A 14084-nucleotide genomic window follows, 5' to 3' on the forward strand; every position below is an offset into this window, starting at 1 on the left:
GGACACTGTATACACATCTAGTCAGTTGAGGCCAGGAACTTATATAACAAAGATCACAGCTACTACACAGAGGCCAAACATGCCACACATTCTGGTTAATAACAGAAGACCAGTTTTCACTCAGATCAAAGTAAAAAAGAAAACTCAGGTTCCTAACAATTTGTTGAATCCTGAGCAAGTCTAGATTTCAAGTATTTGAAATTAGTCCATCAGAAAAAAATCTGCAATTGATATTAAATAATCTGGAAAAGACGTAAGGTTTAAGTGCTGCTCCCTCTTTGGAAAAAGCCAGCTGTCTTCTCTGTATCACAAACACAAAGAATAGAGAGTGTCAGGGCAAAAACACAGGGACTGTGCCTGCCTCCATGACGGTGTCAGGGTAGCTTGCGCCATGTCACTTCTGCCACTCAAGGAACAAATGGTCTTAAGACCATCTTCTGGAACCCACCAACTTCTGGTGGGGGTTTCTTGCCCCTCCACTGTGCTCAGCCCATGACTGGGCATGAACCGCTGGGTAGAAAAACGCTGAAAGGGTGCCCGGTTGGTAGAGGAGGCCCATCTGCAGGGCCTAGACCATTCCACAAATCTGAGGCTGCTGTTAACCCAAGTCTCGAGCACATGCCCCTATTTATTAATAACTTGCCTCAATCATGTTCCACGTGGGAGGCCACATAAAGACTTTGATCTTTACCATGGTGAAGTAACAAAGGAGCCAGGGTTGGCAGTAGCCTTCCTCCCTGTATTCGCCTGAGTCCCAGGCTGGTCAAGCAAAGGGCAATGGGAGCGAAGGCTACTGAGGTGTGTTCCTACTGGGAACAAGCTCGGGTCACTTGGTTGTGACTGCAAACAGTTCAAATTCCATAAATGACAATCACTCGCCAATTAATTGTTGGAATGGAAGCCCATATTATCCTGGCCCAATGACCATCTTTCAGGATCTTCTACCCAGTGATTGGGCTTGCAAACAAAGTCCTCTCCAGCCTCTTGGCTGCCACCATGACTCTCACCACAGAATAGATCAGGAGAACAGAACAAATGTTCTCTTAACCAGTGACTCACCAGGAAGTCTGTTCATGTTGACACCTTGAGCTGAGAGTCCTATTCCCATGTACCTTCAAAAAAGCACACATAAAAAAATTTTGGTTAGCAAATAATTATGTCAAATATTTCTTGGTAAAAGATGGAAAAAGAGGAATAGCAATAAATGTAGAGATTCTTTTTTAACTAGTGGTTCTTGGAGACTCTTCACATTTTGATTTTCTAACAGAAATCATCTCAATGCCTGAAGCAGCGGAAGAAGCAGAGGTAGTTATCTGTAACCATGAACCACTGGCTTAAGTTTCAAAGGAAAGTTTCCTGAAATGACTACTTCCAGTCCCTTGGTTTCTGGTTCCAGCTAAGATGGCAGAATCTATTCCTGAGAAGTATCTAAAGTAAGTAGCTTAGTCCTAGGAAGTACTTGGCAGAGCAATGCAAGATCAATCTCACTGGGACATGCCACTCTGCAGCAAGGACCAGGACATGGAAAAAGTACAGGCTGGCTGGATCTCTATAAAATTATCAAGACTCCTCACATGAAGCTTCTTCTCTTGGTATCTCAAAACTCATTACCCTCACCCCATACATCACTGCTGGCCTCCTCAACAATCCAAAGCTGGGGGATGGTGGTATAGGAAGCCCCTGAGACCCACCTCATAACTCCTTCCATCACTAGGTGCCTAAACAGCTAAGCTGCCCAAAGCAAGGTGGACACATGCTGGGCAACTCTGCCAAAGACGTTTCAGTGACACTCAGGAGAGGGCAGGTCAAAAAAGAGAATAAACAGGTTTTTTTAGTCTAAGTGTTTATAATGTATAAAGAAATAATAGTGAGGTATTTCCCCAAGAACTCAGAAATAAGAGAAACAAGTCATCACCTTCTAAGAGTAAAACAGTAGAACCCCACACTTGATGCCTGATATTAACCATATGTGAGTGTCAATATGTGGTTGAGGAGCTCAAAATAGTGAAAAAAAAAAAAAAAAGAGGGCTGAGGTATAACTTTATGGTTGCATAACAATGCGAAAGTACTTAATGTCACTGAACTGTACACTTAAAAAATGGTTAAAATGGTGAATTTTATGTTATGTATATTTTACCACAATAAAAAATGTTTTTTAAAGCAATCACATAGAGTTGTCTTATTTTGACAATTTCTAAGTAGCTGTACATTTACTTTTTTTTTTTGGCCAATTTTGTTTATTTTCTAGAGTGGAGATGAGGTCAAAGTATAAATCATGTCTCTTCCTTTTTTTCAGTCTTTGTGAGATTCTCCTAATTTCTTTGTTTCAATCATTTCAGTTAGGTATAGCTTTTTTTTATCATTAGTTTCAAGTATACAGTACATTGATTAGACATTTAAATAGTTAATGAAACGATCCCTTTATTATTTTCTATTCTAGGTAATTCTGCAAGGATCCCTCCCACATACATTTCTCTATCTTGGACTATTTCATTCCTCTTCTAGCATGCTCCATGCACCTATGTACCTGTTTCCTAACACTACCAGAGTTCCCACGACATGGCCCTCCTGTCCTTGCAAGTCCCTCATCTGCAGTAAATGCCCTTTTGCCCTTCTCTGGCTGGCTGTGCCCCTGGGTTTTAGGAGAGCAGCCTCAACCACCCAAATAAAGGATAAGGCAGGAAGGGAAGGCTCTGACCCAATGACCTTCCTCTGAAACCAGCTATCCACATCATGGTGGGCAAGAACCAATAAAAGGCACTGACAAACACATGGTCCTGGCAACTTGGCCTGCAGGGATTAGGGAAAATGGGAGGGAAGGTAAAGGAGAAAAGGAACAGACTTCAAAAAGGGACTTTCATGGCTCAAAGGACCAGGAGACTCACCAACTGTCTGCTATCTCCTGCCAGAAGTGGACCTTCAAGGACCATCAGGTGCAGAAGCTGTGAAACCCAATGGCAAGATTCCCATAAGATTAAAACCTGCACATTTTCCCAGAAAAAATGCAGCTCAAATAATTAGCTTCCTTACTTTACGTGGCAGAGGCTGCCAAAAGCTGGTCTTCATCCCTCAATGCCTCAGCTGACCAAGTAGCAAATGACCCCAACTGTCCTGCAGCCATCAGTCCAACATATACAAATGCAACAGAGCCAAGGGTTTACCTGACTTGGATGCCAACCCACCATCTTGCCCTATTCAGAGTGGCCTGAGCTGCTGCCCAACACCAAATGTGATATCATCTCTGGCATACAGGTTTCCTGATGCTAAGATGAGGGCTTGTGTTTGGAGCATATGTGCTGCTGGGTGACCCTTGACCACTGAAGGCTAGTGCAAACAGGAGAGATAAAGGACCATCCAAGAAAGGTATGCTTAGCCACCAGCGACAGAGCTCTGGTTCTACAATTTTCCATGGGAATGGGAAACTACTAAGGCACGTGTGCTCAAAACACAAGCTGCTTAGGCCTCCCCGTATGGGCAGCTTCTTCTACCTCTGGCAGCTAGCCCTCAACATCTTCCTACAGACTCTCTGCCCCACAGATAGTACAGTATTTACTAGTGGATAAATTGGGAGCTATACAAACCCCAGACTCAACTTCAGAATCCAAGTGGATGAGCTAAGGGTAGAGCAGCCAGAGGAGGCCAATACCCGCACTTGGGTACCCTGCCACTTCCAGGCATCCATGACACAGGGAGCAGCCCCATAGGAACCTAAATTGCTTACTCATATGCAGTCAAAGCTGAATCAGTGTTCAAAGGGAATGAGTCCCAATTCTTCAAACACCAGGTGACATTAAGTTTTTCCAAAAATTTGATGTTCTAAAACTACAAAAAATGCAGGCTTCTAACTTCCAGCAAGTCTATATACATTTGAAAAGTATTATCCAACCAGTCTGAGGTAAGTAAAGAGGGTTAAGAAACTATAAGGATCCCGTGATTACACTAAAAAAACCCCCACTGAATTGTATACTTTAAATGGGTAAACTGTACAGAATGTTAAATTATATCTCAATAATACTCAACAAACTAGAAATAAAAGGAAATTATCTCAGTATAATAAAAGCTATATGAGAAAAACCCACAGTTAACATCATATTCAATAGTGAAAGACTGAAAGAAAGCTCTTCCTCTAAGATCAAGAAAATGATGCTTGCTTTTGCCATTTCTATTCAACAGAGTATTGGAAGTTCTAGCCAACGCGATCAGACAAGGGGGAAAAAGGCATCCAAATTGGAATGGAATAAGTGAAAATATCTATGATCACAGATGATGTGAGCTATATGGAGAAAATCTTAAAGATTCCACAAAAACAGTTATAGCTAATAAATTCAGCAAAGTTGCAGAATATAGAATCAATATGCGAAAATGGTTGTATTTCTACATACTAACACTGAACAATCTAAAAAAGAAATTAAGAAAACAATTCCATTTAAATAGCATCAAAAAGAATAAAATACTTAGGGATAAACTTAACCAAGAAAAACTTGTATACTGAAAACTATTAACACTGAAAGAAATTAAAGAAGACACAAATGAATGTAAAGACATCAATGTTCATGGATTAGAAGACTTAATACTGTTAAGATGTCAATACTACCCAAGGCAATATACATGAGAGAGTCAATGCCATTCATATGAAACCTCAAGAGACCCTGAATAGCCAAAACAATCTTGAAAAAGAAGAAAAAAGTTGGAGGATTCACACTTTCTGATTTCAAAACTTAACTACAAAGCTATGATCATTAAAACAGTGTTAGTACTGGCATAAAGAGCAACCTATAGACCAATGTAACGGAATTGAGAGCCCAGAAATAAATCCACTGACATGTGGTCAACTGATTTCAACAATGGTTCTAAAACCATTCAACTGGAAAAATGACAATATTTTCAATGAATGGTGCTGAAACAACTGAATATGCACATGTAAAAGAATAAATTTAGACTCTTACCTTATATCACATGCAAAATTAACTCAAAATGAGTCAAAGACCTAAATGTAAAACCTAAAACTATAAAATTCTTAGAAGTGTTGGTGAAGATTTAGAGAAATTGCAACTCTTGTGTATTGATGGTGGGAATGCAAAATGGTGCAACTGCTGTGGAAAACAGTATGGCAATTAATTACATAGTAATTATAAGTTTTAAAATTCGAACATAGAATTACTCTATGATCCACCAATTCCACTTCTGGGTATATGCCCAAAAGAACTGAAAGAAGGGACTTGAACAGATATTTGTACACTCATACTCACAGAAGCATTATTCACAAGAGCCAAAAGGCAGAAGCAACCCAAGTGTCCAGTGGATGAACTGATAAACAGAATGTGGTATATACACACAATGGAATATTATTCAGCCTCAAAAAGGAAGGAAATTCCGACACATGCTACAACACGGATGAACTTTAAGGACGTTACCCTAAGTGAAATAAACCAGTCACAAAAAGACAAATATTGTATGATTCCACTTATATAAGGTATCTAGAGTAGTCAAATTCATAGAAACAGGAAGTAAAATGATGGTTGCCAGGATCTAGCGGGAGGAGAAAATAGAAAGTTAATGTTTAATGGGTATAGAGTTTCAGCTTGGGAAGATGAAAAAAGTTCTAGAGGTAGATGGTGGTAATGGTTGCAAAACAGTATGAATGTTCTTAAATACCACTGAACTGTACACTTAAGAATGGTTAAAAGATAAATTTTATGTTATGTATAGTTTACCACAATAAAATAAACAAACATATATCAATACTACTGCTTTAAAAAAAAGTAGTCCACCATCATCACATAGTAGCCCACCATCATTGCTATAACATTCATTATTACATAAAGTCTTGTCTTTTCTTCAAGCTTGGTGATTTAGAATCCAGGGAGACAGTATCTTTACCTGCCCTGTCTTTCAAAGGTGTCTTTCAAAGGTGTCATCTCTGGCCCCGAACAACAAAAACCCAGCACCTAGATATGTGCTTATTCAGTTCTGATATTGCCCCCAAAGAGCAATTCCAAACCCAAACATCCAAGCACAAGAGATGGAGCCTAAGTTTACAGGCTCCAACATCAGGTCTGATGTCACAGTGGACAGAACAGTTGCAATGCCTGCTACCCACTTTAGGATGCAGGGGCTATTGGAAGGAGCCCCCAGGCTGCAGAGGAAAAGCACAGAGCCAATGCAGTGCTGGGCACATGATGGACATTCAACAAACCCCTGGGGTTCATCTACTTGCGGGCTGGTGAAGAATTTTATACGAAAGTCACAGGCTCTCTCTCAGCCACATTTCAATGGGAACCTCAGCTTCTAGCTGGAATGAGGTCATAACTGAGCTATGTGACAGATAAGTGAGCCCTGAACTCAGCCAAGACACCCTCAGCATTATTCTCCCCTCTTGCTGCCACTAGACTTCAGGACCATGAGATTAAATGACTTACAACCACAAAGCTAGTAACATAACAAGCACAGGGAAGTTCACTTCTCCATCTACTCAAGAAAAATCTAAGCAGACCTGAGTTTCCCTCTCAATCACTGAGTGACATATGTAGTGCTTTGCTAAGTTCTATACTAATGTGGTCTCAGCTCTCTGACAGGCTGTCAAGAATAAGGCAAAACAACAGGGAGAGAGCATGACAAAAACCCAAGTATGTTCTTCAGGACACAAATAGTAGTACTTCTGCATCTAAGAAGCAGGAAGAATAATGTTAAAAAGCTACCCTGACACTGTCTCTCCTGCTGATCTCTGGTGGCACTTGAAAATTAATGGGTTGTTAGGAGCTGTTGGGTCCTTGTTAAAGTTGAGTAATTCAGTAAGAAAGGTGTGATAATTTTCTCTTTATAGAGACTTTCAGTTTTCACTCATTCCATAAGGATCCTGTGTGCCCAGTGCAGTGCTGGGGACACAAGTGTGGGCCTAGATTCAGTCCTTGCCCTCTGACAGTTTCCAGTGTCAAGTCAGGGTTGGGCCAGAGAATCAGGGCACACTGACAGGGATTCCCAGAGGAAGCGAAGGTGGAGTCAAGACCTAGTAAAGAAGATGAGAAGAAAAAAGGGAGTGTGTTCCATGTAGAAGCACCAGAATGTGCTGAAGAACAGGCAAGAAAGCAGCCCCATGGTCAAGGAACTGAAAGCAGCTCAGTGTGGCTGGGTCACAGCCTGCGCAGACCTAAAAAGAGCCGAAAACAAGGTCTAGACACAGACAACCTTCACGCTACCTTAAGGAGTTTGAACTTCACGGAGGTCAATGGGAAGCTACAGAAATGGTTTAGAAAAGGTGCAGATGATCAAATAGCTGATATTTGGAAAATAGATTGAAGAGGCAAAAATGTGGGTACCAAAATCATCCAGTAGAAGGTGACAGGGCCAGACAAGGACAGGAGCAGTGGGGATGGAGAGACACAGAGAAAGCCAAGTGCTCTTTAGAACATGGTAAACTTACTGGGTGGATCTTGGGACATCTAAAAACAAATGTCTGTTGACTTGAGATTGCTGAAGAGAAAGGGGGTGAGCATTTGCTTCCTTCTTGGTAGGAGGTCAAGCAGTGCTAGGGACACCAACAGACACAGGCTGCTTTGGTCACCCTGGAGTGTGGCAACAAGGACTCTCACTCCTCAAGCGAGTGACTAATCGACACGGCTTAGTGACCCAACACTTCACATCTCCATCAGGGCTCTCTTTTCAAACAATAGGAAATATCTGAGGAGACTGGAGAGAAAATTATTTATCGCTCACAAAATGCAGCAAAATGGAAAAGAAATGCCATCTGTCAAACAGGTGAGACAGCCAGTTACTGTAAAGGGACAACAGACAAGCACTTCATGACAGTGAAGCCATGCGTTGGTCTCTATCTTCTCAATTTCTACCGTTCGCTGCCAAAACCATAACACAAGCTAGAGCTAAAAGAGGGACTTTGCCTCTCTGTTGGGCTCCAGAGAGAAGGCAGCAAGCAGGTGCTGCTCAGACCATGGTGGTGTGAGATCCACCAGAGAGAATGGATAAAAAGCAGCAGTTGCAGTAAAGGCCCTCGGCTGACCAAACCCCCGGGTCCACCCTGAGGCTCTCACCATCCACTGCAGGCAGCAGGGGCCAACCAGGGCCCTGGAGAATGACTGGCCTCGAGAAAGAACTGGTGGCTTCTGCGGCCCCTCCTGCCTTCCACCCTCTTTGCTGACTCTCCCACAAAAACTGTCTGCTGTAACTGCTGCAGTCATGCGGAGAGCTGCAGGCACACTCGTCAGCTTGGATTCTTCTTTTTTTCTCTCTGGTTTTTCAGACTTTCTACAATTAACACAAATTACTTTGATAGTCATAGAAAATTTATTTCAAGAAGCAGCTGATGGCCACGTACTGAGGAAGCTCTTGGCTCTCACCTATTTCAGAATCAAAGGGACAAGCAGGGAGACTTGGCCTTCGTGGTCAGCTTTTTAGTACACCCAATTCCCTGAGCCTTGACAGGAAAGCAGAAGATCACACCTTCAGAAGCAGCAGGAAATGGTCAAAATCCTTGCTCAGCAAAGGAGCTGGGGCTCCAGTTCACACAGCTACCGGTACATCCCAAGCATGACCCAGAGCACACACTCAGGAGACTCTGCTGCACCAACACAGGATCGACACAGCTCCAAGTGATTTGGGATTCTTCTATGACCCAGGCAGGCGTTAGACAGTAGACAAAACCTGTCTACTGGCCTCGAGAAAGAACTGGTGGCTTCTGCGGCCCCTCCTGTGGACTCTCATACCCTCCGGAGATGTACAAGGCCTAGGGGAGGGAACTACCTTTTTGCTGTAATCCCCCACCCAGTCCTGAGATAGTTTAGAGCATTCCACACAGGGAACCTCTCTGGCAACAGTCTGACATTCCCCTCTTGCCTCCTGAAGAGTTTTAAGTGACAGGAACACCTTACAGCAGGGATCCAGAGACAACACCCCAGACTCTGAAGCCTAGTTTCGAACACTCCAGCCTAATTCAGAACTGTCGGTCTTGGATTTCACTTACATCTCAGGTTCCCTATCAGAAGAGGAAAGATTGAACTAAAGGGCTCCTAAGCTCCTTCCCAGCTCTGACCTAGAGACTTCAGTTCTTGGCAGAATAATGTCTGTGTACTGTTGCAAATGTGCTATATTCTGGTGCCAGCCCAAGATGGGGTAGATCCTGCAACTGCAAAAAAGTCACCACTAAGACATCAAAAGAAAAGGAAACTGCAGACCAATATACCTTATGAATACAGATGTAAAAACTCTCAACAAAATAGTAGCAAACAAAATCCAGCAACATAGTAAAAGGATTACACACCATGAACAAGTGAGATTTATCCCAGGAAGGCAAGGGAGGTTCAACATAAGAAAACCAATCAACATAATAAACCACATGAATAGAATGAGTGAAAGAAATCCACATGCTCATTGCAACGGACACAGAAAAAGCATCTGACAAAAACCTCTTCAGGATAAAAACACTCAGAAAACTAGGAATAAAAGGAAACTTCCTCAATGAGATAAAAGGTATTTTTGAAAAACCCACAGCTAACAATCTCAATGGTGAAAGACTGAAAGCTTTTCCCGTAATATCAGGAACAAGACAAGGATGCCCACCTTTCACCACTGCTATTCAACATTGTACTGGAAGTTCTAGCCAGAGCAATTAGACATGAAAAGAAATAAAAAGCATCTAAATTGGAAGAAGTAAAACTCTATTTGCAGATTACATGATGCCACAGAATCCCATAGAAAATCCCAAAGAATACACAGAAAGCTTGAGAGAATCCATTAAGAATACACAGAAAGCTTATGAGAACTAATAAATGAATCCAGCAAAGTCACAGGATACAAGATCAACATACAAAAAGCAGCTGTGTTTCTATACACTAACACTGATCAATCTAAAAGGGAAATTAAGAAAACGATTCCATTTACAATAGCATAAAAAATACTTAGGAATAAATTTAATCAAGGAGGTGAAAGATTTGTACACTAAAAACTATAAAACAGGACTAAAAGAAATTAAAGACACAAACAAATTTAAAAATACTCCATGTCCATAGATTGGAAAACAATATTGTTAAGAGAAAATTCTTAATATTCTCCAAATTGTTCTACAGGTTCAACACGATCCCTACCAAATTCGAAGTCTTTTTTTACAGAAATGGAAAAGTTGATCCTCAAAATTATATGGACTTGGCAAGGAATCCCAAGTAGCTAAAACAATTTTGAAAAAAGAGAACAAAGTTGAAGGATTCATACTTCCTGATTTCAGAACTTACTGTAAATCTATAGTAATCAAAACCGTATGGTACTGGCATATAGTTGACATATAGACCAATAGAATAGAAAAATCCATAAATAAACCCATATATTTATGGCCAAGTTACGTTTGACAAAGGTGCCAAGACCATTCAATGGGGAAAGAATAGTTTCTTTAACAACTGGTGCTGGGGACAACTGGATTTCCACATGCAAAAGAATGAAGTTGGACCCCTACTTCCTACCATATATAAAATTAACTCAAAATAGATCAACGATCTAAATATAAAAACTAAAACCATAAAATTCTTAGAAGAAAACATAGGGGGAAAGCCTCATGACCTTGACTTTGGCAATGGATTCTTAAGTATGACACCAAAAGCATGGGCAACAAAACAAAAAATAGACTGGACTTAATAAAAAAACTTTTATGCAGCAAAGGACATTATCAAGAAAGTAAAATCACAATCTATGAATGGGAGAAAATATTTGCAATTCATATATCTGATTAGGGTTCGATATTCAAAATATATAAAGAATCTTTACAACTCAACAACAAAAAGACAATCCAATTATAAGGTAGGCAAAGGACTCTCCAAAGAAGATATATAAATATCCAATAAGTAAATGAAAAGATGCTCAATATCACTAGTCATTAAGAACTGCAATCCACCTAGGATGGCTACAATAAAAAAAAAGAGAGAGAGAGAAAGAAAAAGAAGTGTTGGTGAGGATGTGGAGAAATTGGAACCTCCATACATTGCTGGTAGGGATGTACAATGGTGCAGCTGCTATGAAAAATAGGTAGTTTCTCAAAAAATTAAACACAGAATGATCCAAAAATTCCACTCTTAAGTGTACATCCAAAAGAATTGAAAAGGGGGACTCAAACAGATACTTGTATGTCAATGTTCATCAACCCATTTTTCACAAGAGCTGAAAGATGGCAAAAACTCAAGTGTCCATCAACATATAAATGGATAAACAAAATGTGGTATATACATAGAGGCATAAAAAGGAATGAAATTCTGATACAGGCCACAACACAGATAAACCTTGAAATCATTATGCTAAGTGAAACAAAGACAGATATAAAAGAACAAATATTGTATGATTCCACTTATATGAATTATCTAGGCAAATTCAGAGACAGAAAGTGGACAAGAGGTTACCAGGGAATGGGAGGAGGGGAGTTATTTCCTAATGGGTACAGAGTTTCTGTTTGGAGTGATGGAAAAGTTTTGGAATTAGATAGTGGTAATGGTTGTGCAACACTGTGAATGTAATTAATACCACTGAATGAACGAACCATTTAAAAATGGTTAAAATGGCATATTTTCTGTTACATATGTGTTACACACACACACACACACACACACACACACACACACACACACACACACACACACACACACACACACGAGTCACCAAGAATGCCTCTACGGCTCTGCATGCCAGCATGAACCTCATTTGGCTTTTCTGGATGAGACAAACAGGCCTTGGCACAGAGTGGAGTGGAAAGCACCAGAGTATTCTGGCCTTACATCAGGGCCAGAAGAAAGAAGTGCCTCACTGCAAGCACACAGCAAGAATGAAGAACACAGACCTAGCCCTTTTTACTTTCTATCAATTTCTTATTAGGGGGAAGGTGGATTTTACAGGCTGGCAAGCTCATAGGCACTTTTAATAAATGTTGCATAAGATATATGAACCAATGACTATGGGACCTGATCATTTTTCATTTAAGCTATCAACTGGATGTCTCCAGGCTCACAGAGCTTGGGTAGCGAGTGACAAAGAGGAGAAAAGGGATAAGAGACAAGCTCCTCAGCCTCAGGGCTGGTAGCTGTTGCTGGCTGTACGAAGGTATCAGCTCTGCTGCCATTCTCTGGTGAAAGGGCCAGTCATTACTGCCCCTGTCTCCTGCCCCAGATCCTAGAGGAGTTACTGGAATCTTACTTGACAGTTTCATCTTGACATCTAACACCTTAGCCACAACTCAGCAGGCTGGCAATCTTGTCCCTAACAGAACCTGCCCCAGATAAAGAAATCAATAGCCCTCGAACAGAGGTGATCTCAGGGACCATGGTTACAAAATGGTCCCTGGGAGACATTTCAGGAAAAATACTAACTGACATTTAGGTCTGAAATGAGGGTTAATATTTGGTGCTTAGATTTTATTTCATAGTCTGATGGGCCTGCTTAAAGCCACAGTGCATGACACTGGTTACTGTGTGTAAGCTGCTCCTCTAGCAACCACACCCCAACCCTACCCCTCTGCCAGGAAGCCACCCAGTCACCCATGAAGCCCAACTCTGTGCAGGCCCCCAATGAAAGAGAAGGTGTTACAGAGATAAATGAACCCAGCATCGGCACCATCCACGGAAGAACAGGCCTGAAGGCAAAGGGGCTTTGAGTCAGGGAGGAAGATCATTTTGAACATGGGTCAGGAGACCCTCAGACATTCACTGCCACTACCAGTACCATCAAAACACCCAGAAAGCGCACAAGATAGGAAAGTGCAGAACAGTCTCCCTGGGTGGCCCTAAGCAAGTTACTCACATACCTCAGGTTCTGACTATTTCTCTAAAGGGCAGATAGAGTCTCGAGTACCAAGCCTTGACTTTCCAGAGCCTGCCACATTCAAAAACCAAATACACTGCCCTTAGCTAAAGGGTGTAGCCAGTTGGCGCCACAGCTTAATGTGAAAGGGTTCCCACCAGACCCCACATCTAGCAGGCTCTGGGCCCTACCCTCTACTTCTCTGGCCCTGTATAATTACACAGCTGCACAGCTGAATGTGGACATGGCAAATGCCCTTAGGCACTCAGGTATTACCCTTAACTCCCTCGTTACAGGTGTTCATCCAGAAACTGGCCTTGAGTTTGTTCAGCAGGAAGTTTTCATTCAAGTAACCTAGCCCACCATTACATGGAAATTCTAAGTTCCAATGATTCTAATTCCATGTATTAAATCACTTTCTGCTTAAAATATCTGTAATGGTTTGTTTTCTGCACTGGCCTCGAATGATACAACATATATAATGGCAACAACCTGTGTTTGTTCAAACCTGCATCTCTCCATCTCCTTTGCTGTCTACTTTTAAAACGTACATTGTGTCAGGTATTGAAAGATCCGGTGTATTCTTCTATAGCTAAAAAAAAATCTACAGAGAAAATAAAAATATATTTTGATTTAAAAAAAAAGCAAATATAACTATTGCTAAACTCCTGGCACAACGGTTATTAAAAGAGTATTTATAAAATAGCCATGCCAATTCAGATACATGGCTTTATAAACTGGGTTATATACAGTTTTACTCAACCAACCATCGCCCCCTCTGCTTCTTTCTTTTTGGTTCAGCTCCGCCTCAGCAATGTCCTCTAGAAGTCATAAACTGGGCCCTCAGACCATCTGGGTACAACTGTCTTCCTCTCTCCACCTCTTCTCATCTTCCAACAGCCTCTCCCTGAAGGCCAGTTGGTTTTGTCTCGTGATGAAACTCTGACCAAAAAAATAGCAGCTGCCTGGTGCATTGTGCAGTGAGAAAACTTCTGGGGCTCTGTCTGGACAAGAATGTATGCTATTATTAATCGGTAATGTTTTCCATGGAAGCAAAGGGGGCAGCAGGTGTATTTGAGCCTCAATTGCCATCTAGAACCTGAAGTAAATTTCCCTGGCATCCCAGCCATCTCCAAGGTCCAATAGGTAGGAGAAAAGTAGAACCTAATAGGGGTACAGGAGACTTACCCAGCCACTCCCCCATTTCTCTACACAGTCCAGAGCATCTTTTTCTGGCCCCTTCATGGCAAATGGGGTGGGCTATGTTCCATCACCAAGTCCTCTAGCCTCATTTCTAGCAATAA

The 14084-nt window shown here is 41.5% G+C and overlaps 1 protein-coding gene across 2 annotated transcripts in view; it reads right to left on the reverse strand.

The window, feature by feature from the left end:
* The window catches only part of RANBP10 (RAN binding protein 10), a 55658-nt gene that overhangs the window by 35261 nt on the left and 6313 nt on the right, over window positions 1–14084 (reverse strand). For both annotated transcript variants that reach the window (XM_011380502.2, XM_023523569.1), the window contains exon 3: window positions 1060–1112. In XM_011380502.2, the coding sequence (XP_011378804.2) occupies window positions 1060–1112 (53 nt within the window). The remainder of the gene's footprint in view (window positions 1–1059; window positions 1113–14084) is intronic.

Source organism: Pteropus vampyrus, unplaced genomic scaffold, assembly GCF_000151845.1.
Source record: "Pteropus vampyrus isolate Shadow unplaced genomic scaffold, Pvam_2.0 Scaffold394, whole genome shotgun sequence".
NCBI lineage: Eukaryota > Metazoa > Chordata > Mammalia > Chiroptera > Pteropodidae > Pteropus > Pteropus vampyrus.